Source organism: Corvus hawaiiensis, chromosome 6 (genome assembly GCF_020740725.1).
Source record: "Corvus hawaiiensis isolate bCorHaw1 chromosome 6, bCorHaw1.pri.cur, whole genome shotgun sequence".
In the NCBI taxonomy this organism is placed as follows: Eukaryota; Metazoa; Chordata; class Aves; order Passeriformes; family Corvidae; genus Corvus; species Corvus hawaiiensis.
In genome coordinates this window covers 65,762,058-65,785,904 of record NC_063218.1, presented here as the reverse complement: position 1 = coordinate 65,785,904, position 23,847 = coordinate 65,762,058, and the positions used below count along the sequence as shown (strand labels likewise).

At 50.5% G+C, this 23,847-nt stretch overlaps 1 protein-coding gene across 4 annotated transcripts in view; it reads right to left on the bottom strand.

Annotated features, from left to right (window-relative positions):
• Positions 1-5,711: 5,711 nt before the first annotated feature.
• Positions 5,712-23,847, bottom strand: part of EPS8L2 (EPS8 like 2) — a 47,004-nt gene continuing 28,868 nt past the window's right edge. The window contains exons 4-21 of one of the 4 annotated variants that reach the window (XM_048306674.1): positions 22,597-22,661; positions 18,405-18,566; positions 17,968-18,117; positions 17,762-17,841; positions 17,490-17,629; positions 15,982-16,061; positions 15,382-15,508; positions 14,963-15,051; positions 13,403-13,477; positions 12,593-12,741; positions 12,321-12,447; positions 11,852-11,967; positions 9,868-9,979; positions 8,986-9,105; positions 8,003-8,144; positions 6,843-7,026; positions 6,304-6,436; positions 5,712-5,977 (exon numbers count right to left, since the gene is read on the bottom strand). In XM_048306674.1, coding sequence (XP_048162631.1) covers positions 5,906-5,977; positions 6,304-6,436; positions 6,843-7,026; positions 8,003-8,144; positions 8,986-9,105; positions 9,868-9,979; positions 11,852-11,967; positions 12,321-12,447; positions 12,593-12,741; positions 13,403-13,477; positions 14,963-15,051; positions 15,382-15,508; positions 15,982-16,061; positions 17,490-17,629; positions 17,762-17,841; positions 17,968-18,117; positions 18,405-18,566; positions 22,597-22,661 — 2,123 coding nt within the window. In that variant the 3' untranslated portion in view covers positions 5,712-5,905. The remainder of the gene's footprint in view (positions 5,978-6,303; positions 6,437-6,842; positions 7,027-8,002; positions 8,145-8,985; positions 9,106-9,867; positions 9,980-11,851; positions 11,968-12,320; positions 12,448-12,592; positions 12,742-13,402; positions 13,478-14,962; positions 15,052-15,381; positions 15,509-15,981; positions 16,062-17,489; positions 17,630-17,761; positions 17,842-17,967; positions 18,118-18,404; positions 18,567-22,596; positions 22,662-23,847) is intronic. The other 3 variants (XM_048306675.1, XM_048306677.1, XM_048306676.1) reach the window with 3 other exon arrangements.

Genomic DNA, 23,847 nt, shown 5'->3' with positions numbered 1-23,847 from the left:
TGCTTGGAGCAGAGAGTGCTGGGTGCTGCGTGTGCCTCTGCTGCCCCAGGCTGGCAATATCCCCATGGAACAGACTGGGCAAATGGGATTAGAGGGAGCACAATCCCTTCCTGGAAGAGGTTTTCTGCTGTGCAGATCAGGCACGGGGCAGGAAGGGAACTTTGGAAATCAGCTGAATTCCCCCAGAAGGCATCTCTCATATCAGCATAGATGACATGACCTGTGCCTACTGCTCATGATGCACCAGGCCAAAATCAAGAGCAAAGGTTGGTTTGGGTGTGAGCACTTGAAATAACTTTGGAAGAGAAGCAATCACCTTTTGCTGCTTCTTTCTTTCTTTCAGATGCTGGGATTGCCTCTGGGCACATGTGCTGAGCTCTCCCTGCAGGGAACTGTCAGCCCTGAATGCCTGTGCAATAACTGCAGCTGCCCAGGCAGGCACAGGAAACTATTCCACACATGAAATTGCCATGACCCAAGGCCCTCCTGGAGAGAGTAGAGAGAGTTACAGCACTGATCCTGCTCCCTGCTTTCCCAGTAGTGCATGAACATGATTTCATCCTGATCCTGAGAGCGCCAAGGACAATAACCACTGAGGTGCCACTGATGATGCCACTTTTCTGATGGGCCTGGCCCAGAACCATAGCCCAGCAGGGTTCTGTGGGAGCAGTTCAGTTCCCCCTCCCTTCCTGCACTCTGGGCAGTTCCAGGAGACACCTGATCCCTTTCCTAGGCTGCCACCACAGCCTAAGCTCCCACCCCCACTGGGCCGTGATGGCATCAGCCCACCCAGAGCTAGCTGCCTGCTCTGGCCCTTGTGCCGCTGCTGCACATCAGGCCCGGCCAGGGGAGCTAAACTAGAGCCTGGAACTCTCAAGGGTAAACTGGCAGCACAACCACAACCCTCCCTCACTTGAGAGTAAAGAGGTGTCCCTGTATTTACACACATCCAGCAACAATACTTCTCTAGAGGAGTCTTGAATTTACTTTTTTTATCAGTTGAACTGGCACAGCTGCCCCCTGATGCCATTAAATTCTCCATCCCCACAATCCCTGGTTACCCTTGCCTGTGGGGTTTTTGCTGTCCCACAGTGAGTTAGGAGGGATCTCTGGCCAGCCTCATTGCCCAAGAGCATTTGAAATCCTAATCCTCACTTCTCTGACTACTGAATGTCTTAAAAGCCACTCTGCATTGTGCAGACAAGCGCCTTGGTCCCACTGGGAACTGCACATCTCTAACAGCTGTTATCAGTTATTCCAACTGAGTAAAATAATTATTAAGGAAAAGAGGGACCATTTAAACCAAACAACTTTTGCCTGATGTTTTCCTCAGGAAGGAGTTGGGAGCTCAGCAGCAAGGCCATCAGACAGGCACAGTGTCTGATATAAACTATATCTGTGCACACATAAAAAATATGTTATATATAAATAGCTATATGCCCTAACATATAATACATATTTATATTACAGAGTTATGTAAGGCATAAATATCTGCCCTCTCTATAACCACAAATTTTTTATCACAAACTACCTGTAATTTACCCCCTGATGCTAGGAATGTAACATTTTTAGGGATCCTAAAATCAAACATATGCAGGAAAATAAACCATGATTTTATGCCATTAATTCCAAGATGTTTTCCTGGATGTGTACTGCTGCATCTGTTTTTCTGTAAGATCTTGTGCCTTATCCCTGAAGTGCACTCAGAATTGTCAGGATCATGAAATCCATTTGGGATTTTACTGTCTCTGCAGTATCCAGTGAGATGAGTTTTTTCAAAATTATTTCTCTCGGACTGAGCACATCTCCTCAAGTTCCTTCTCACTTTCTGCATCCTGGAAATGCAAAAAGGGAAAAGATAAATGTGCAGCTCAACTGAAACAAATAAAAAGCATCATTTCCCTTCTTTCTCTCCAACCCCAAATCAGTTTTTAAGCATATCATGGAATCGTGGAACGGTTTGGGTTGGAAGGAGTCCTGAAGCTCATCCAGTTCCACTCGCTTCCACTGGACCAGGCTGCTCCAAGCCCCGTCCAAGCGTGAGTCTGAAAAACCCCAAACAAGTCCCAGATCTAGACAGCCCACTGGAAGAAAACCCAAAATTAATTAGAACAGCAGAGCCTGGCTTTAGTCTGGCACTTCCTCTTGACAGCACGCAGAGCTGAACGGAGTGGTCAGGGCACACTCGAGGGCAAACTGGGAGAAATCACGGGAGGGTCTGGACAATGTCCTGGCGGGGCGGGATCTGCCCTGGGATGGAGACCCAGCGCCGCCACCGAGCGCCGTCCCGCTCGCCCCCCCTCCGGCCCCAGGGTGGGTCGGTCCCCGCAGCGCGCGCCCCTTCGGCCGGGCTCGCCCACTCTCCGTGAAGAGGGGCGGGAGAGGGGGCTAAGCAGAAGCTGCGGAGACAGGATCCCCTCATGCCGCTTCTCACCGTTGAAGTCCCCGGTGTCAGCCACCACCGTGGTGTGGTGCTTGAGCTGGTCCAGCGCCGACTCCATCTTCTGCCGCTCCACGGGGGACACCGACACGTCCGCGGCTCCGGGGGCCTCGCGCGCCCACGAGGGACGGTACGTGCCCGAAGGGCACCGGCCCGCGCGCTCCCGCCGCCCGCCGCCAATCCCAGCCTGGCTGGGCGGCAGCGGCCAATCAGGAGCGCGGACAGGAGACGGACGAGGCCGGGAGGAGCCGAGGCGGGGCAGCGGGAGGAAGAGCGATTCTGATTGGCTGGTTCGTGAGGGCCGGGCGGGGGTTCGCCTTGGCGACCGTGACGCCGCCATCGTCCCCAGCGGAGCGTATCGGGGGGGGTCTCCTGGCCCCGAAGTCTCTCGGGCCCGGAACCTCCTGTCCCCGGAGTCTCCGTGTCGCCAGAACCCCCGGCAGTCTTCCCCGCGGCCGGTACGGCGCCCGACCCGCCCCTGAGCCGCCCGTCCCTCATGGCCGTGCGGGGCCCGGGCGCGGCCGGTGCCGCAAGGTGGCGGCGGGCAGCCCCTGAGGGAGGCGGCCGTGAGGGGAGGCTCGGAGCTGCGTCGGTGGTGCCCCGCTGCAGGAGCTGAGCGCTCTGTGCTCCCTTCCCCGCCGTTGTGGCAAGGTTCGAAATGGTTTATCGGGTGCAGCTCCAGGCGCTGAGAGAGCCCCCGGCCCAGTAAGGCAGGTGTTTTGGGCTCGTGGTTCACCTGAACTTTATTTAGGCTGTAAAAGAGGTGATCTTGTTAGTGTGGGCCCACTTGGAAATTGAACTCCCCAAAACATCTACAGAAGGAATTACCAGTTATTTCAGGTGAGTAATTTAATTATTAAGGAAAAGAGAAGACAAACTTCTGCTTCTGGAAACAGGATGGCTCTTGGCTGGAAATGTTGGAGAATCCGTGTAACAGGCTCCTAGTCATGGGGTTATGCTGTTCCCTCTTTCTGTATGGTTCCACTTGGGACAGCTGCCACAGTCGTTCCCCTTCCAGAGAGGCAAGAATGTGCTTTTGTACAGCCTTCTCGTGCTTTGCCCCTATTCTTAAGACACAGCTATCCAGGCCGTAACATCCTTCCTGTTGAATGTCAGTCCCCAAAACCAAAAGGAAATGTGTGGTTTCAGACATTCTACTGAGTTTCTGAGACTCTCAGTGACAAACCATTATGAAAACCCAGTGAAAGAGACGGAGATGGAGTTATAAGTATAACTTAACTATTTTAATAAATCTTGTACAGTGCATGGTTATATCATTGTCTCCTTCGCTCAGTTACATCAATGTACAGTACTTTATAGCAGTGTCTGCAGGCAGTACAAACAGAACAGACGCACAGCTCAGTCGCATGGAAATTTGTAAAAGTGATCTCTGCAATAAGGTCTACTGAGATATTTGTTTTAGGAAGTGCTCCTGTGGCTCCCGGCTTTACAGAGCTGTCATGTACACTCCTGTTAAAATCCCAGATAACTGTAATTCCCTGTGATTTGCTTTCCTCTATACCCCAGGATTAGAAGATGGCGTGTTTCCTAGCTCAACATTCGTTTTTATTTTCATTTTAGAAACTTTTTCACCTCCCGTGCTTGCCATCCTGCCTCCCATCTCCACCCTAATCCGGAGCCAGGGCTTCTCAGGAGGATTGTCCTCTTCATCCCTCCCTGACAAGGTGAGTGCCCTTCTCAGATCCTAGCAGGGCTGTGACTAAACCCAGGATCCTCCCCTGCCTGCACCCTAATTCTGCTGGTGAGAGCAGTGTCCTGTTTCAAATGAAGAAAACAGATTATCCATTGGAGACACTTAAGAATGAAGCCAAAACTAAGGTGCACTGGTGTTCTCAGTTTTAGACATGAGTTCCCCAGATGCTGTTTTAAAGCTTTTTCCATTAAATGTGCAATGACAGGCACAAATTTGGACAAAGACTCAGCATGTGCTGAGAGAGAAAACCCAGCTGTCCCTGGGCTGTGGGCAGCTCTGGAGCTCTGTGTGCTTCACTGCTTTGCAATCAGATTGGTCTGTCAGTCAAACAGAGCTAGAAATGCAGTGTGCCAAACTTGCTGTGGACAGGATCTACGCTGCTTGCTTGAGTTTTGAAATGGTGAGTAAATTTTGGAAGCATAATCACTTAATTCTGCTTCTAGGGAGAGGGATTTTCCTCACCCCTATTTACAGATTGTTATATACAATGCACATAACTTTATGAAGGAAAACAGGAAGTAAAGAGCAACACCCTGTGCTAAATTAGAGGGTTTTTTTCTTGTGGCCATTTAATGTGTGTTAAACCTGCCTTTCCCAGTGTGCTTTGGGGTTTCAGCTGTTTGGGAATCATTTCAGCTGACTTTTTGCAGTGAAAACGTGAAGATGGGGACAAGTGACCAACACCCTGGGAAGGGCTGTGGGTGTGCCAGGGTCGGGAGCAAATGGTCAGGGCTTATCTTCTCCTGGTTTGAGGCCCGGTTTGGCAACACCACCACAACATTCCAGTGCAGGATCTGTGCCCCAGGGAAGGGCTGCCCATCTGCCCCGAGCCCCAGCCTCTGCATCAGCAGCGGTGGGCAGGTGGAACTCACCTATTTCCAGATTCAAATCCCTTTGTTTGTCACTCCTGCTCATTTCTAGGCACTGAAAGCTCATTTCAGCTGTTCAGAGATAGCACTAGCTGGTCCATGGATTTAAGGAAGCAGCCAGACCTCGGGAATGTGTGTTGCCATTCTAGCCTTGTCCAACGAGGGGGCACAGGGGGACAGGACAAGGACAGGCAGTTGTCACCGGCCCTGTGCTCGTGGGCTGCAGGGGACACCTGCGCTGAGGAGGAAATGGGAATGGAAATAGAAAGGGTTAGGTTGCCCAGAGAGGTCATGACTCGCCATCCCTGGAAGTGTCCAAGGCCAGGTTGGACAGGATTTGGAACAACTTGGGCTTGTGACAGGCATTCCTGCCCATGGCAGGGGGGTGGAATGGGATGAGCTTTAATGTCCTTTCCTTAAACCCAAACCATTGCAGGGTTCTAAAGCCTTATTCCTCTGGTCCAAGCTCCAAGCCTTGAGGCTGGCCTCTCTTGTGCTGTGTGCCACGCCTGCTCTGCCAGGGGAGAGTGGGGAGCGGGGGACAGCCCTCGGAGAAAAGCTTTGGGGGTCTTTTTTTGCTTGAAGCCAGCCCTTGTACATCCAGCCCCGTGTGAATCCTGCTCTGATCGCATGCACGGAAAATTTCAGTATAAAATATATAGTTATAAAAAAAATACTTCATGCAAAATTAAAACACCTTTCCCAGTGGGACATGGTCTTATTGTCAACCCTTCCCAACAGTGTTCAAGGAATTGTCACTCTGATGGCAGCTGGACCCCAAGGGGAGCTCTGCTGCATCCGGCCTGGGCCAGGAATCATTGCTTTCATTCCCTTTTCTTCTGCACTACTTAGGGCTAAGAGCTGAAATAAAGCAGAGAGACTTTAATTTGCAGAATCAATCCTTTCCTGGCGGCGCTTCATGATTTCTTGGAGCTCCGACTCCCCTCTGCTTTTCTGGAATGGAAACAAAACAGGCAGTTTGGATTTGAACTTCAAGCTGCAGTTAAGTGACAGTATTTAATTAATGCTGTAGAAGTAGAGCTAGTTTCAAAGAGATAGGTGATATCAGTAAAAAGCAGATTAATTAGTGGAAACAGGGGGATCTTAAAGATTTGCTCAAAAGGCACTTCGGAATTTTTACGTGTGTTTTATTGCTGGTGTAGGTTTGGTTGCATTTTTTTTCCCCACAATTGTATTTTTTAAAATGGCTGTTTAATGAGCTCTCTGACGCTGCTGGTACAGCCCCCATTCCAGCAGGAATTATCCAGAAAAATGCTTACCTCCAGCTGGTTTTTCTCCACTGTGATCTTGCTGTAGACTCTGTTTCCCTCATCACCGCACACCTTCTTCAGCTCCTCTCTGTTGAGGGAGAAGAGCTGAGCTCCGGTGAGGATGCCCAGGTGTTCCACGGTCCTGGGGAGACACAAAGTAGGGAGATGACGATTGTGCTGCACGTGGCCTCGTGCCAGAGGTGAGGAGTTGGAGATGGGAGGCCAGGAGCTGCAGTGGGACCATATAACAGGGCCCTGGGGCTGTTCCAAGGTGGCAGCTGCAATTCCAGTAGCATTTCAGGCTGTGGATTTAGTTAGTTAACTATTTATCCTCAAGAAAATATTTATACCAGAGAAAGGGAGTGACTTTGGGCTCTGAACATTCTGGTTATAGAGCCTGGATTGAACAGGGTTGAAATCTAATTTGCAACACAGGCTCTGTAAGTAAATCCAAGTGGCTTGTCCCAGGTGAGATGGTGCCGGTGGCCTCCCCCGCTCCTTCTCCAGGGAAGGACGAGCATTGCACGTGGCAATAGGGCAAATCTTACTCTTTGCTGAATGACTTGGCCTCCAGCCAGGCTTTGACTTCTTCAGTGCTGGATTCAAAGGTGAGGGGCACAAAAACTTGCTGAGGCTTTTCCACTTTGAAATTCCTGTGGGGAGGCTGAATTTTATTGTTTGTGATCTTCTTTAGCAGCTCGTCGTTCAGCTCATCCATTTGGTGAATAAGTTCTGTAGAAACAAGTAGGGAATGAAATCAAGTCTTCAGTCAAAAATGCCATTAAATGTTTGTGGGGAAACTGTAAGGCAAATGGGGATGTGGCTCAACATTCTTATTGAAATTCAGCCCAGAAAAGTGATTCCCATTTTCCTGTGCCCCTGTGTTGCCATTTATTTTGCTCCCATCACCCCTTGGCTGTTGCCTGATGTGGAAGCACAGTTCTGTGAGAATCTACAATTGGCGGTTTGGAATTGAGACCTTTTCAGTCCTCTCTGCTACTTCTAGTCACTAATTTGCTGATCGCAGAGCTCCAGGTTTTGCTCCGCAACAGAACAGAAGCGGCAGGAAGCACAAACTGGGAATGAGCAACACACTCATGATGGGATGGATATGAACAGATTTGTGTCCTTGTATTGTGGGGCTTCCTGTCGTCCCAAAAGGGCTCCTGCTTCCAGGAGTGGACAGGGTGGGATAAGGGGTGAGGTGAGCAGGGCCCCTGATCTCTCTCCTGCTCTGTGAGCCCCACAGCGTGTGCAGGGTGAGGGAGTGATGCGGATCTCCTGTTTGGCCGGGAATTCTGTGGAATCACATGAAGGAAGCGGCCAGGCGGGCACTGTGTGTGTGCCGGGAGATGAGCAAAAGGAAGTGAGAGAAAGGGATTGACCTGAGCTGTTCCTTAGACACACTTAAACATTTTGGAAGAGAAAGGAAACTCTCTCCTTGGGAGGAGGAGGAGGAAGTTAGAACTGGAGGAAGGAGGCATGGGGTGATCACTTATTGCCCTGCTCGGCCCAGCCCGCTCGAGAGCCCCGGAGGTGTCACAAGCCCCAGGGCTGCTCTCTTGGCTCTTGTCCTGCCTGGAATGGCCTCTAGACACAGTGCTGCTCCATTGCTGTGATCAGTAAAAGGTGCAGGGGAGCCCCTTGGGCAGGTCTGGTCCCCCGAGCGCCCAAACCCAGGGGAGCCCAGAGTGGGACACACACGTACGTTCTTTGGCGTCCTGTGCGGAGTAGCGCGACAACATCTCACTGCCCCACTTATCCCCGGCGTAGCTGGCAGGCAGCTTGTGGGTTGGGCTGGATGGGCCATAGCCCCTGGGGCTCAGGTCTCCTTTGTACCTCTGGTTAGAAAGGGGAAAAAAAAACTAAGAATTTTTTTTGGTCGTTTTAAATTTTCTTAAGCTTTCTGCCTCACACCCACAGAGGGACAAACTGCCGTGTTCTCCTTGTGCTGATGTGGGGCTGGGGAGACCTCAGGTGGAGCTGCATGGAAGAAGTTAATTTCTGGGAATGGAGAACCCAAAGCAAAGTCTGAAGTTTGCGCAAGGGAATTCCTAGATGTGCCAAACATGTTCGATCTCATTGGAAGGCAGAGCCTCACTGCTCCGTAGCTGGGATGTGAAGCGAGACCACTGCCAAGGGCCTGGAGCGGACTGGAAAGTTTTTTGACGTTTTGATTAAACTAGCAGGGATTTATCCAGAAGCCTGCTGGGCCCCCTTAGGCTTTGCCCAAACACTGCAATACCAAAATGGGGAAGCAATTCCATGCTTCCCTTGGGTGTTTAGAACACTCCAGCTCCACATTTCTGCAGTGCAAGTTGCAGTATTCAGTTAATTCTCACTTAGATGGTGTTTCCATCTGCCTCCACTCCAGTAACGTGTTCCTGGTGCTGAACTGAACTGGCTGAGGGAAGTGTCCATCTTTAATTTAACCCCCAAGAAAAATCTTGATGTGGAAAAATATGGAAAGCAGGAGGCTGGTGCACAAATAGGAAGGATAGGCCTTATTTGGGAAGACGATTGTGGCAAAATGTGAATTTTATCATAGGAGACTCAGGAATCTCCTGGCTTTGTCTGCTTCTGAGGGTCTGTCCTGATTTGTGCATAGTATCCTAAGAAATCCAGGGAGGTCTAATGACATTATTCCCAGAGGCAGATTGTGCCCTGCAGCTGATACCAGTCAGGTATTACCTGACGACAGACCTGTTCGAGCTCTTCCAGTTTCACCACATCCAGGATATTGTACGGAACATAACCGGCCTGCCCGCTCCGGTTGAGCAACTTCCACCACTGCTTATTATCTTCCAACACCTGAGAGAGGGACAAAAATAAATCTGCTAGTGGGAAAATGGGATTTCAGGCATAAACAACCAGGATATAGCGGGGCTGAACCATCCAAAAGGTGAAGTTGCCAGAAGGACATCACTGAGGCCAGGAGCTCTAATCAGATCTGTTGCTCTCAGATGCAATCCAGGACTGAAACTTTTCCTGGAAAGCATCAGAATTTATCATAAGGATGAACAGGAGAGCACCTCTGCGTGCTGAAGAACTCACAGTTCCTACATAATGTCCCTGTTTCTCCAGACCTTTTTTTCCCAATGACTGAGTTTCTGATGTCTCTTTGCATTAAAATAAATAATTAAATAAATAAAAAGCTACATTTTGCAGAGAAACCTTTTCCTCAGGTCACAGATCAGTGTCAGCCCAAGTCACGTCCCACCTTGTCCAGCTGCCAACAGTGCTGCAGTAAGAGAAAGGTTATGAGAAAGGTGCTTTTCAGAGAAAACAAATCCTCGTGGAGGAGGAAGGGGTAATAAGGAGCCGACCCAGCGGGGGATGAGCAGGGCTCTAGAGCGAGTTGTTGTCCTCCCTCCTCACTGTGGTTAAAATGGGACCGATGTGTTTGAGCTGAGGAAATGACACAGCACAGGCAGCCTGCTCCAGCTTTGGATTTGAGCAAAGCTTTGTGTCACTGCTGAGATACCACCAGGGAAAATGGAGTTGGTGCTTGTTGCTATCCCGAGCTCTCTCCTGCCCCTGGGGGACACACCTTTTCCAGGAGCGGTCACGTACCTCCAGGATTTCATCCTTCAGCACCGAGAGCTCATTGGCGTTTCGCGCGGTGAAATCGTAGCGGATCTTGGCAAATCTCTTGGGCACAGCCACCCCCTGGGCCTCGAAATTCCTGCAGAAGAGAAAAACTGGAGTTTTAGTGGAGGCCCATCCAACAACAAGGCCAAGAAAATCAGAATTGGAGAAGAGAAATGATCCTAATTCTTTCCCTGCTCCACATTGCATCTCTACCACCTGATGTTCCTACCAGAATCAGTGATGGGGTGAATGAGAAAAAGTTATTTTGCTGATATAATTTGATTTAAGGTACTTTCCTGTGGATTTGAACTCTTGTAGTAAAGCTTATAAATCCTTTAGATTAGAACAGAAAACCATGGAAAACCAGTCTGGCTTGAGGGTTTTTTCCCAGACTCGAACTGGCATCAGCAAAGTGGATGGTCAGCTGAAAACTTTGAGTCAAATCCCTGTAAAGTGATGTGTCAAATCACGGCAGAGGATTCGCGTGGAGTTTGGGAAGAGTTTGGTTGCGCTCCGAGATGTGACAGTTTCCAAGGTGTGAGCTCATGTAAACAAGGAAGCAGATGGGGCTTCTAAACTCTGAACTAAAAGTACTTTGGTGAAGGTTTTGTACCACGGAGTAACCGGTGATGGGAAATGAGTGTCAGGGCTGTTAGAAGGTGGAAGAGCCATCTTTCCCTTGGGGAAAAACCGAAGGCAAAGGGGTGGCCTTGTTTGTTCTGGCTTTGGAAGTGACCTTCCCAAGACTTCTGAAGAAAGGGGACGGGTTTTCCCCCATTTTCTAGAATTCTGTCTCATTAAGAAGAGTTGTCTGAACCCAGCACCCTGTCGGTTCCCTGGGGGAGAGGTGGGCAGGACTGAAATACACTGTTCTATTCAGCCCCTAATCAGTGGGTTTGCCTTTGGTTTTGTCTAAAGCCAAGGGGGAGCTGCTGTCTCCAGTGAAACAAAGCTCCTTCCTCAGCTAAAATGTTTTCCAGCAGCGCTGGGAGGTCAGGCTGCTCTTCCCCGGCCCTGTGTTTCCAACAGGGTGAGGTTTGTGTGTGCCCTTCCCTTAGGGCAGATTCCTCCTGTAGGCAGCTTCTGTCTGTGCAAGCTGGGGTGACTTTGGGATGGATGGAGAGATCCTCAAGGGAGTCCAGAGGAGGCCAGGAAGGGCCAGGAAGTGCTCCAAGAGCTAGAGCATTACACAGACGGGCTGGGAGGGCTGGGAATGTTCAGCCTGGAGAAGAGAAGGCTCTGGAGAGCCCTTAGAGCCCTTTCCAGTGCCTAAAGGTGCCCCAAGAGAGCTGGAGAGGGACTTGAAGAGCCTGGAGTGAAAGGACAGGGAGGAATGGCTTCCCGCTGCCAGAGGGTAGGTTTAGATGGGATATTGGGAAGAAATCCTTCCCTGTGAAGGTGCTGAGGCCCTGGCACAGGTTGCCCAGAGAAGCTGTGGCTGCCCCTGGATCCCTGGCAGTGTCCAAGGCCAGGCTGGACAGAGCTTGAAGCAACCTGGGATAGTGAAAGGTGTCTCTGGCCATGGCAGGGGGTTGGAACGGGATAACCTTTAAGGTCCCTTCCCACTCAATCCCTTTTGTGATTCCATGATTCCAGCGTCTCTACACACATGGAGAGCCAAAGCGCAGTGCAGCATCTTTGGCACCTGATCCTTAAGGTCACTTTGCTGGGCTGATGTTGGGAAACCAGACCTATGGATGGACTGATGAAGTCAGTCAATATTTTTGCCTCCTGCGGTGGAAAACACCTGCGATTCCTTTCCTTGCAGAGCTGCTGGGGGTTAAACAGCAGACAGTGCTTATGGGAATAACCCCTCAGCTGATCTTTGTCTTCCCTTGGTGGTCATTTACAGTGGCAGGGAGTTGTCTCCAGGATGCCCAAACGTCCCAGTGTCACTGTACGTGTCCGTGTGCATTCATGAGGTTCCGAGGTGGGAGCCAAAGCTCTGGGCGTGCGGATCCATTACCTATTTCCATGTGGAGTGATGTTCTGTTTGAAGGCATCCCCGACCTGTGTCTGCTCAGCCGTCTGGCCACGCTTGAGTGAGGAGTTCCGGTAAGGATATCCATTGGCTGAGGAGAGCTGGAAAGGCAGACATGGAGTCAGTGTTACCAGGAAAGGGGAAAGCTGGTCGGAGAAAAGGAGAGGGATAGTGGTAGATGAGTCATGGTCTGGCAGATTTTGGTCAAGGTGTTCTCCAGGGAAGCCTGTGTCCCTGGAGCTCAGTTACGCTGTAGGGTGCTGTTGCCTTGGATTGGGAGAGGCTCATTATTGCTGCCCTTTTCCAGCCTCATTTGCTTTCTGTATTTAACTGGGGCAACCAGATCCAACTGAGTTTTGAGCCAACTACTTGTTGCACGCCACCACTACCCCTGCAGCTCCATTTCTCCGGAAAAGGGGGAGGGAGAGTGAAGAGACAGGGACACAGGACTAACCTCCTCTTGCAAGTGTCCAATGTCTATTTCCCAGGGAGCTCCACGGAAGATTTCTGTGGGTGGTTCCCAGCCGTTGCGGAATTTGGGGATGTAGGTGGGGATGTTCGTGTCTCGGGGCCACTCGGCTCTAGGACAGAAAGTGGGAATATGAGGTGACATTCACGAAGAATGTGTCTTTCAGGGCATCCCCTGAAAGAAGAAGCAGGAGCATCAGGGAATCCAAGCATCCCGTCTGCATGGGGAGCCTGGGGAGATGGCAGCTCTGTCCTTACCTGGATCTGGTCCATGTCTCCCCCAGGGAATCCCAGAGGTTTATCTCTTTGGGTGTCAGGTGTCCTCTCAGGAAATCGGTGGCGTCTTTAGAAAGCAGCGGGCTGAGGACAGACCGGGCCAGCTCGGGGCCACCACAGCTGTTGATGATCTGGGTCACACACAAACCACACAAAGAGGAGAGAACTTGCAGGAAACGGTCAAAATGTCCAACCAGGGACACACAGACGAGCAGGAATAGAAGACAAAGCTGATCCTTGGATCAGCTCAGTCACTGCAAGAAACATCAACCTAAGTCTTTGAAGGAGACTGGACAGTTCAAGGGAACATGAGATTTTTTTGGATTGGAGTCAAAGGAAGAGCTGATCTACAAATGAGCTGTTGTTACAGACAAGTGAAGTGTCAGAAGCTGACACTTCAAAAAATGGAAAGTGTCTTGCTATTCCTTTGTGGCTCCTTTTCCAAGTTGGGATTTCTGCTTCCAAGCATTTTCAGTGCAAATACTGAGCCGTATTTGCCTGAAGGTGAGACCAGACAGATTCCCAGTGGGGACTCCAGCTGGCTGCCCCTTTTGTTCACAGTAATGCCTTATTGACCCGGTGGAAGGATTCATATTTGCTGGGGTTCCTGTATTTACTTCCAGCTTCAAACCGGATCAGAGGCCAGGAACAACCGGCATCGCTTCTGGAAGTTCCTGAGAAAGCTGTGGCCAGGTATGAGCAGTTTTCCAACCCTGTTGCACAATCTATCTGCTTGTAAGTGTGAACTAGAAATAAAAGGAGTTCCCAGTGAGACCTGGGAATAAGATTTACCAGTTCTAGCGGCCCGAAGAGGAAATGCACCAACTCCGAAGCACTGGGGTTTTGGATGTGCTTCCTTAGTTTGGCCTGAAAAGAGAACGTAAACACAGTTTAACCCTAACCTGAGTGTGCCTTCTCTTTTCTGTCACATGGGGCGAGTGTTGTGGACTGATGAGAAGAGTAAGGGATGGAGGAGTAGGAATCATTCATTTTTATTTTGTGTCCATTTCTAATTCCCAGTGAATTTCAGGAGGGGGGGAATACCCTCTCTGTTAAATCAGTGCCTTTAAAGCTAATTTGAACAGACACAGAAAACCTTGGCTTAGTTTGAAAGTCCTAGTGAGGAAGGGCCAGGATTATTGGTGCTTCTGCCTCTTGCAGGGTTGAGAATCCCACTAGTTCCATGGATGAAAACAACAGGATAGGTGTTCTGAGGGTCCCCTGGCAAACTGCTGACAAGGGAAAGTCTCCACCAAGGTCTTGCCTGTGGCACCCGGAGCTGCCCTGGTCACTGAAAGGCTCCAAATCCAGTGGTATTTGAGGTGAGCTGTGGCAGAATGGAGGAGCAAACACTTGGGATTAATTTACTGCAAGAACTGGGTTTCAGTAACAGCAATCAGCTGAGCTGTGGTGAGAAACCTCTCCAGTTTGTGCTCCCATTCAGCTCCTTCTCCTGTCCTGGACTCCTGGCACTGTTGCCATGGGAGACAGGCTCCCTGCTCCTACCGAAATGCAAAGCATTTGAAATGCCGGAGATGAAACATTAATGTGGAGTGGGAAGTGGGAACCAACTGCTGGCAGCAGGGTGACCCAATGAACGGGCACTTCCCAGGGACTCGGCAGCCCCATGGTGAGGAACGTGGCAGGACCCCAGCACACTGTCCCAGCTCTGCTCCGTGCTCCACCCTGGGCTCTTGCCAGGAGATCAGCTGCTCCCTCTGATCCTGAGCAGGCACAAATTAGCCATATTTGCTTCTCAAAGAAAAGGCTGGAGCTTGGTATCCTGCTTTAAGGTTGTTTACAGTCTCTTGGTTTTCCTTATTAATAACTGCCCAGGAAGGAGCTTGTAGGATGTGTTCGCTGGACAAGTTTGGTCACAACTGACAGAATTCCTGCTGCCTCGTTACCCTCTTGGCCTCTAGTGTTTCACTGAGCAGAGCTGGCAACACTGGGAACATCTTTATGCTCCTCCTTTTCATCCCCTCCTTAATCCAGAGGGTCTGACAGGGGAGAAAGAGAGGAGCCAGGACTATCGGAGCAATGGGGGACTTCAGTTACTGTCAACCAGAGACTTCCCAGGCCTGGATCAGAAAAGATCCAGGCGTTGCAACCCTCTGGCTGGTCTGTCCCATCCTGGTCTTGATGCTTCAAGTTTTGGTTTAACAGCTTGGCCCAGAAAACCTGCACAAGCCTGACACAATGTTTGTCCTGGGTTCTGAAGAACCTGGAATTCACACCTTTGTCCCTTGGCAGTGTTTTCCATTCAAAATTCACTCTAAACACTCACTGCTGGGATACATGGGGGAAAGCCCTGCTGTCCCTGCATGGGATGGAAATTCCTCCGTGTCTTACCAAGAGGTTAAAAGCCAGTTTGGTTTTCTGGAAGCAGTCGATGAACTCAGCCTCACTGGGGGGTCTTGCTCGGAGGGTCAGCATTCCCTCTGCCAGGAGAAGGGGCACGTTAATTAGGACACCTTTGGGATGGTTCCATCTGCCTGCCATGCAGAAGGCACAGCAGAAATGGGTGTTGAGACCAGAACTACTGAAAATCAGGGGTTCAGGGAAAGGCAAACTCCCTCTGTGTGCCAGAGGCTCCATGTGATCTACCAGAGGTCCCCACGGAGCAGCGGCACCTCCCAAACTGGTGTGCCTGGATCCGTGGCTGTGCCACGGCATCGATCTGGCCTTGCTGGGCTGGGAGCTGAGGTGTCCCCCCCACCTTCATCCATGCCCCCCCGTGCTCCCCATTTGTTCCGGCTGCTGCACTGCACCTGCTGGCCCTTTCTTCTTGTTCTTCTTCCCTTTCTTCCTTTGGTTGAGCTGTCGGAATGCCTCTGCAGCCTTCTGGAGCCGGGCGACAAACACTTCAATGTCATCCAGGGTGCAGTTCAGGATTTGCTGTGAGGACAGATACCCAAAGGACCGAGGTGAAAGTGAGCCCGGGCTGTGCATGGCTGCGAGCCCAAATCCCAGGGCCTGCTGCATTTCCCAGGAGAATGCACAGGAGTGGGCAATCCAGGCATCAAATGGAGCTGAATGCATCCCTTTGCAAGGACAGAGCTGCTGGGCCTGACTGTGTGCTGCCCTTACCAACGTAACAGGTGATCCCTACTGATGGGCGGCTGGAAAATAACCCAAGTTTTAACAGGATGGGGAGGAGCAGAGCTGGAATCAGCAGAGCTGCCTCAGGTCAGAGGACATTGTCACTGACCCGGTGATGGAGATTTGCTTTTGGCCACCTTATCTTTATGCACAGCAGGTATCAATTGGAAAAATGCCCAGATGATGCATTAAATGTCTGCTCACGGAGGAGCCCCTTGCTCCCTGCCTCTGCTCCTGCGTATGGGCTGTGCAGTGTCCTTGTCACCCACCGTTTCCTTTTCAATCTTCTGTGCTAACATGGCTCGGGATTCCTCATGGTCGTGAGAGCCAGAGCTTCGTCGTTCATAGTCTGCAGCCAAGGGAGAGAAAAATAGAGTTACTATCAGAGGCTGGAAATAGGCTCCACGAAAGGCAGGGATCCATGGGATGGTAATTCCCAGCTTGGGTGTTTGTTCTGGGTTGTGAGAGGACCTTAGGAATAATGTTTATAATAGGTGCTAAATTCCAATCATCCTGCAAAAAACCCAAGCCGGAGGCACCTCCTGGTTTCCAAAAGCCACACACCCAGTGTGGGGGGGATATTCCAGCGGGAGCAATCTCTGGGGTGGCCCCTTGTGCAAAGAAAATGGCGTCAGTTCAGGGCAAGGGCTTGGAAAGGGCCGGCAGAGCAGGATCTGCCAAGTGGGAGAACTGGGGACCGTGTTTTGGCAAAGGACCATGACAAGCCCGCGGCACCTGTGAGCGTGGGGATGAGATGCCCCATTGGGACAGGTTTTGTAGGAAAAGCGGGAAGGCATTTCATGGAGAAGGGACCTCGGCAAACAGGCATCGCTCAAGGCTTTCTCCTGTCATCTGCTCTCCTGCCAGGCTCTGTGCACTGAGAGCCAGAAATCCTGCCGGGGGGAACTCCCAGCTCTGCTGGTGTGAGCACTCTGTGAAGGGCAGAGGTAAGAGTGGCTGCTTTTCATCAGAATAGAGATATTTGTTCATGGTCCAGCTCAGAAATAGAGATATTCCTTTTATGATGCAGAACTGGACCTGAAATAAGTTCTCCGTTCAGCAGCCAGAGCAGTTGCTCGGCTTCAGATGCCATCCCAGGAAAGGAGTGTTTTGGATGTGTTACAGTATCCTATTACATGTTTTCCTTGAAATTAGAAATGAATGCTAAGAGAAGGTGGTATGATAGGCAGGGGTGAAAAATGCTTACAGTTTGTTCATCAGATTGATTTTTTTGTCAGAGAAAGAGCTTGTTTCTGTTCCTAGGAACTTACTTCTGTTACTTCTTTCTCCAAAGGAAAATATCAAGTTTTTCCAAGTCAACTCAAACGGGGTGAAGTCAGGATGATTTTGGAATCAGTCTTTAGATGAGTGCATAAGAGGGATGAGTTCAGACCTGCATTTCCACACTCGACTTTACAAGAATTCATGAAAAACAGTTGATTTTAGAGGGTGAAATCTTGGCTCCTGTGAAGTCAGCAGAGCCAGGAATTTGTCTTTCTGACCAAATGTCTTGTCTGTACCTTTTAAGATCACCAGTGCCTGGTTCAAATTTCATGTGATGGCTTATGAGGGGCTTTTGCTTTTTTGGGAATTTCTCTATCCCCCAAATACAGGTGTTGTTACAAGGAGTTTCTGGGAGCTTTTCTTTGTTGAGCAGAGCAGAAGATGCCCAGTGGGTACAACACTTATTCTCATCACAGATCACTTCAGGAAGGTTGGCTGGCTGGGTTAATTAGTCTCCCGTCCCCAGGACAGACTTCATGAGTGTTCCCGGTACCTGGATCATGCTGGGAAGGAGGTGCCACCCTGTTCCTGTTCATCGCTGAGCCTCTCATGTCGTGCTGGATCGGGATGGGAGCTGGTCCTTGAGGTGGGGGGAGGATGGATTGTCTCTGCTTGATCTTTTCCTGGTTTGCCCTGCAAGGAAAGTGGCACAGACCAACCCCATCAGTGGCTGTGGATCCCGTTTCCAAGAGACTGGAGCGTGACTAAACCACTGGAAGCAGGGGTTTATTGTTGTTACTCCCAGCTGTATCCCGCACTACTTACTTGAGTGTCTGTGGCCGTATCTTCTTCCCGTGCTTGTGGTCTGCCAGGGCACTTTCTATGTCCTCATGAACCATCTCAGCCTCAAGGATAAAACAGGAATGTTTTTAAGGGCTTGGCTTTAGGAAGGATTGGAGGAAGGGGGAAAGGGCAGACAGCAAGAAATATGTTTTATTCTGTTTCACACCAAGCAGGAAGGCTTTGCTCACCTCCACCTCGTCACAGTTGAAGAAGTGGATGTCAGGTTTGTGCTGCTCGGAATCCTGACACACTAGCAGGAGGATGGAGGAGTAGCGCATCTGATTGAGCACTGTCTGACAGTGCTGCACTGTCGGCAGGGGGAAGTCCTCCAGCTCCTCCTGCAAGAGAAGGGGGAAGGTGTCAGGCAATGGGGAACTATTAGACTGAGGGGGAATGGTCCTGTGCAGGAACTCCTGGGATCCATGGGCTCATATTCCTTAGTTTGTCATTGCTAAAAACATCCTGCTCCCATACTGCAGGGCTGACTCTAATCCAGGAGAGTATTTTGGTAGTGATTCGCCCTTGTTTGTGTTCCTTAGAACTTGCCCTCTCCCACGCAGAATGGGAAGGGTACTCACTGCACCCCACACTTCAGTCTGGGGTCAGTCCCACAGGGCTTTGGTACCTGTGTCTCACAGTCCAGCAGCCGGATGGACTTGTCATTCACTTGCAGCAGCATCTCTTGTGTCCAGATCTTCTCTTTGGAGTTGAGCAGGATGAGTTTCCGGATTGCGTCATCCACTGTCGTGATGGACTCGCTCTTGTCCATGATGAAGGTGGCCAAGTGCTGAAGTTGAGGAGAGAGAGGAGATAAAAACAGGTGGAAAATGTTTGTTGGGGGGTGTAAATCAGTGGTGAAAGCATCTCTAGAGGCTACAATTATTGTTTGTAGTTCCTCAGAGCTCAGGCGTGAAGGAGGTGCTGCACAAAACAATTCTGGTTGTCGGTACCAGCCTGGCCATGGCAGTGAAAGATTTGGGTTTCATAATGGGTTCTCATAACCAGTTCCACCATCTGCATATTACTCTCATCAATTCCAGCAGCTCTGATCCCCGTCCAGCAGGGCAAATGCCTCACACACACGAGTTACTCCCTGGGCCCCTCTGAACCTGGCTTGGAAGTCAGACTGTGAAAGTTACACTTTGCTTGCCAAGCTATAAAAGCACTTGTGTTTTGCTTGTCTTGTGTAGCAAAGCTGCTTGTGTGGGATTTGTGCCAGGCATAGTGCTCACAGAAGCCATGGGCAAGTGTTGGTGCTCTGTGCCAAGTGGGATCCATGTAATGTGTGGGGTCCCGTGCTTTGGGAACAGCAACTCTGGAGAGCTTCTATGCTGCAAAGCCTGCTGGAGCTCCAAACCTGGCAGCTCACTCTACATCAGCCCTTTAAGCCCCCCTTAGGGCTGGGGTTACCTTCCCCCCAAAAATACCCAGCTCAGTCCTCACGGTAGTGAAAATGGGTGTTGCTGACTGTAAGAAAGGATTTTTTGCTGCTTGCCTCTGTCCTGCCCTGTGGCTTTGCTTGGTTATCCTGGTTTTTGTACCTCCCTCCACCTGTCCTATAAACCCAGCCCATGCTCTTCTCCCATCAGCCAGGCTTCCGTGCTGTTCTCCCCTCCTTTGCTGTCCCGTGTGTGCACTTGGGCCAGGAGCAGCTCAGCTACAGCGTAACCATCCAAGCTGCTTTCCCATCCCTGCTCCAGCTACATACTGAAGCGTGTGGTGATTCAGGCCTTGCACTTGGCACCTGCATGACCAGAGTTTGTGTAATGGGGCAGCACTTGCAGCTTTGGTCTGCTCCTGGGTGGGCCTCCATGGGAAGGGAATGCTGGGCAGGGAGGCAGCTGTGGAAAGGAGAGGTGTGTCGCATCCAAATGTATGCTCACCAGCAGTGGGTGAAGGCCACTCCAAAAATTCAAGTGAGTAAGTGCTGCTCCCTGCGGATGGAAGAACCTGCTGTGTCTGCCAGCAGAGGGGACTGCAAAGCAAGAAAAGCTGCGACTCAGAGCAGCCGGGCTGTTTGCCCAGCTGTTATCCCTGTGCCAGTGGCAGCACAGCCAGGCCACATGTTCAGGTGACAACAGGGAAGGAAAAAAATCAGGAGGGAAAAGGAGATGGTCCTCTTTCATCTTGTTCCTTTTGTTGCCCAGCTGTGTTCCCGGTGAGATGGGAAGGGGAACGTGCCTGACTGGCAAAAAGCAGCTGAAGCTTTTCCCTGTCTTTACCAACTTTTCCAGGAGAGAAAGGCAGGAGGTTTTTGGATGGATAAGTTTCAGGCCTGACCAAGGCATCTGTGCAGTCCAAGGGCCTGCAGCCCTTGGAGGCTTATTGGGCCAGATCCCAGCTTTTTCTCTTGTCCCTGGAATATTGAAGGCCCGTCCACCAGCATGACCCTCTCATTCTGGTTTCCTTGCTCAGTAGGGTACAGAACAGGCACTTCAGCAGCGGTGGCTAAGCTGGAGAACCAGGAGCAGATTAAGCCTTGGAGCAGGGACGCCCAGGTGCTGCAGGCAGAGCTGCCCTGGGGGGCCAGGGACAGCAGTGTGGCCACCCCAAATTGTCCTGCTGGGCGTTCAGAGTTTGTGGGGAGGGCAGCAGTGGAATGCCTGCTTCTCTCTGATGCAGACATCCTGTAGTCTGGTTTCAAAGCAAGAGCTGGAAAACCGGGGGGTGTTTTAAAGCAAGTCCTAAATGGATAGGAAATTTGTTGTAAGGGGATGAGTTTTGCCTGGCTTTTCTCCCTTTGATACCATATCTTCCTGCCTTCTCCTAGGAGAAGTAAGGGATCAGGTAGCTTCTTTCTGGTGCTGATGTACTCATGAGCTGATTCAGTAACCCGGTGGGTTGTGTCCACAGTCGACATGTGTGTCAGTGGGCCATGGAGGAGGATGAGAGAGCTGCTGAGAAAGAATTCCTTTCTCCCTGTAAAAGCCCAAGTAAATGCTAAGTGGGAAGCAGATTAGGAGGCAGCAAAAGCTGATGCTGCTCCAGCATGTCCTGCCATGGGAACTGGAACCTTGGAGAAGCTGTGGATCTCGGGGTCTGACACAGACCAGGTGGACCCAAGAGGGATGTGTGCACTCAGAGCACACAGTCTTGGACGGTTGTGAGGAAGCACAGGCAAGAACTGTTGTTGCAGTTGGCTCCACACAAGGTGGATGCAGGGAAAGCCTCAGATTTAAAGCACTGGTGCACCTCACTGGCAGAAAGTCTTGAAACGTGCTCTTGGGCATTAGGGGTGGATAGGGTTTGTGGTGTCCCATTTGCTCTTAGATGATTCCCAAAGACAGAAGGAAGGAGCAGAGAAGAGGGCAAACACTTCAGAGTGCAAGGCCCATTCTTGTGTTCGTCAAGCAAAGGTATGAGGTGAGGCACTATCTAAATAAAACTCCAGGCAGGTGTGTGAGCCGAAAGCTGAGATTAGCAATGCAATCACGAATGAAAAACATGCTGGGTGTATGTTACTGTAATTGTAAAATAGTGCATGGGAAGGTATTTGCCAAGTCAGTCTTATCTGTGCAGAGGTGACAAGCCCTCTGCTTTCAGAGCAGTGAGGAGAATGGGTTTACTCAAAATGACAGGCATTTTTATCTCTGCTATTATTTTATCCACCACCTTTACAAGCTTCATAAATTCCTTTGCTGTTTATTGTTCAGTTAGTTTTCATGGAGGGGAAGCTACTTGTCTGACTCAGTCATTAAAATATTTTTCTGCTTTCCATTTTCCATAGATATGGGTGGATTGAGAGGGAGAAGCTTGCTGCTGTCTTTGTTTTATCCCTTAAAACCCCTTTTCACCCACATGGATATTCAAATACAGCAGCTTTTACTAGAACGGGCAATGAGTCCATCCACCATTAAACTTTGATCAGATTACTTCAAAGGGTGTAAAATGCTTCCCGCGAGGAAACCGCATTCTATCTCACTGCCTGCCACCGCAGTCCTGTTTGCCTTGGTCAAGGTTCAGGGGAGAGACTCACAAACAGGCGGCTTATGGCATAACTAATGAAGAATTCATTTACGTGTCACCATTTAAGGTCCCTTCTCTGCATCCATGAGTGACTTCTGAGCCACGGAGTTGGTTTCTCTGATGGAAACCAGGACCTCTTTCCAAACAGGCATTTTACAAGTCTGAATTTAGACTTTTAAGGGGCCCCATCTCCTAAATATGAACCTCAGGAAGTGTTTTCCTGTCTTGCCTCCCTCAGTTTTCGGTGATGAATGGCCCCACCTCCTCCATGGAGTTCTGCACCAGCGAGTTGCGCTACAGGAATCACTGAGCTCAGGATGGCCGGGATGGCCAGGCCGGCTCCTCTTTTTGGGGTGGGTGTCTGTGGCAGTGGGAGATGGATTTGGCTTATTGCCTGTCTTGTGTGAAGGGGTTTGCGTTACCAGAGAGGACACAGTAGCTGCGGAGAGCTGAAAGCTGATAGTCCATGTGGTCTCTGTTGTTTGGAAAGCTGAGTTCTGGTGACCACCATGGGAGCTCTGCTTTTAACCTGTCTATACTGATCAGAAGGGTTTGAAACACAGGGTGAGAGGAGGGACAACATTTCCTGGTCTCCTTCAGACACAGAGGAGGGAGAGGACCACAGCTTCTCCGTTTCCTCTCTCCTTGTACAGGGTTCCCCTTGTTTATTTAAATCTTTTTTCCCCCATTCTCCTTTACTCAGTGACTTGGGACTTTATTGGTAGGGAGGTTCCCAACTCCGCCTTGGCCTCCTGAAGGTCCAGGACACACAGAACACACTGCACTACTGGCACCTATCACTGCCCTTGGCCTCTCAGCCCCTTAGCACTCCATTGCATGTGTGTGCTCACCTGGACGTGGTACTGGGAAGTCTCGTGCATGATGACGTTGGAGTTGGAGTATTTTTTCCTTTGTTCTGTAAGAAACAAGAAAACAAGCATTGGTTGTTTTTCTTTGGATCTGAGAATTACAACTCCGAGTCTTTCTCGTGGTCTCTGAGCTTTCCAGCTTGGGCTCCATGGGCATTGCCAGCAGGTGTCTCTCCAGAACAAGCATTGCCTTTCCTTGAGATTTGCCTTGGGGATTTCACCTTCCTCCTTGGCCAGCCAAGAGCTTTTAAATCGAGCTCCTCTTGGTGCACAGGGCTGAGCACAATCCTGCCCACGGCTTGGGGAGCATAGTGAGCACCCGGAGATATTCCAGAGATAAGGATCGTGGAAAGATGCCGCTGCTCTTGTTTGGAGCCTGGCAAGGGTGGGTAGAAGCTGATTCAAGCCGATTTCTAAAGCTTTTTAACACTTATTCTAACACTCTTTAGGCTGCACCATCAGCCTGGCAGGACACATGAGCACTTCATACCTTGTAGCTCTGCGCCTGTGGCTGAAAACACGGCAGTGTTTTGCCTCTGCACCTGACTGCTGACAGCCCTGGAATGGTGGCTGTTGCCCAGTAGAAGTGATTTATTGATTTATTGGTGGGAATATTGTCAGAGGCATTAATGGAGACTGCAGGGCTCTGAGCCTGTGTCTCATACACCACCAGCACCAGCTTGGAGGTGGAGTGAGGATGGTTCAGGGGAAAGACCTCAGACACCCAGCCCAGCTCCCTGCTCAGCCATTCCAGAGCGACCTTGAATGAACAAATTAACATTGCAGCACAGCCCCTTCCCACCTCAGGCTGGCAGGAAAGGCTCAGTGGCACTTTCTGGTTGCTGGGGGCTTTAATTGCAGTCTGTCCTACTTGAAATATGGGGCAAGGTCTGGGGCAGGGCACAGGCAGTGCATCCCGCAGGGATTCGGGGCTGATGTGAGGCACTTTTTTCCTCTCAGTAACCTCAATTTCCTCCCTGAGCATTTCTTGTGTAAATAGATGACACTGATGGAAATGAGAACACCGCATTCATGTGGGATGGAGACAGATTTGGGTTTTAAGACATCCCATCTCCTCCTTTTCCAAAGGGAGTGGAAAAGGCTGAAGTGGGTGGTCTGGAAACAAAGGGAGTTTACATTTGGACAGGCAAGTGTCTCCAGCCCTGAGAGGAAGGGTGCGGAGTTGTGTTGGGAACTGGTAGTCCCTGAGGGAAGGAAGGAATAGCAGGGGGA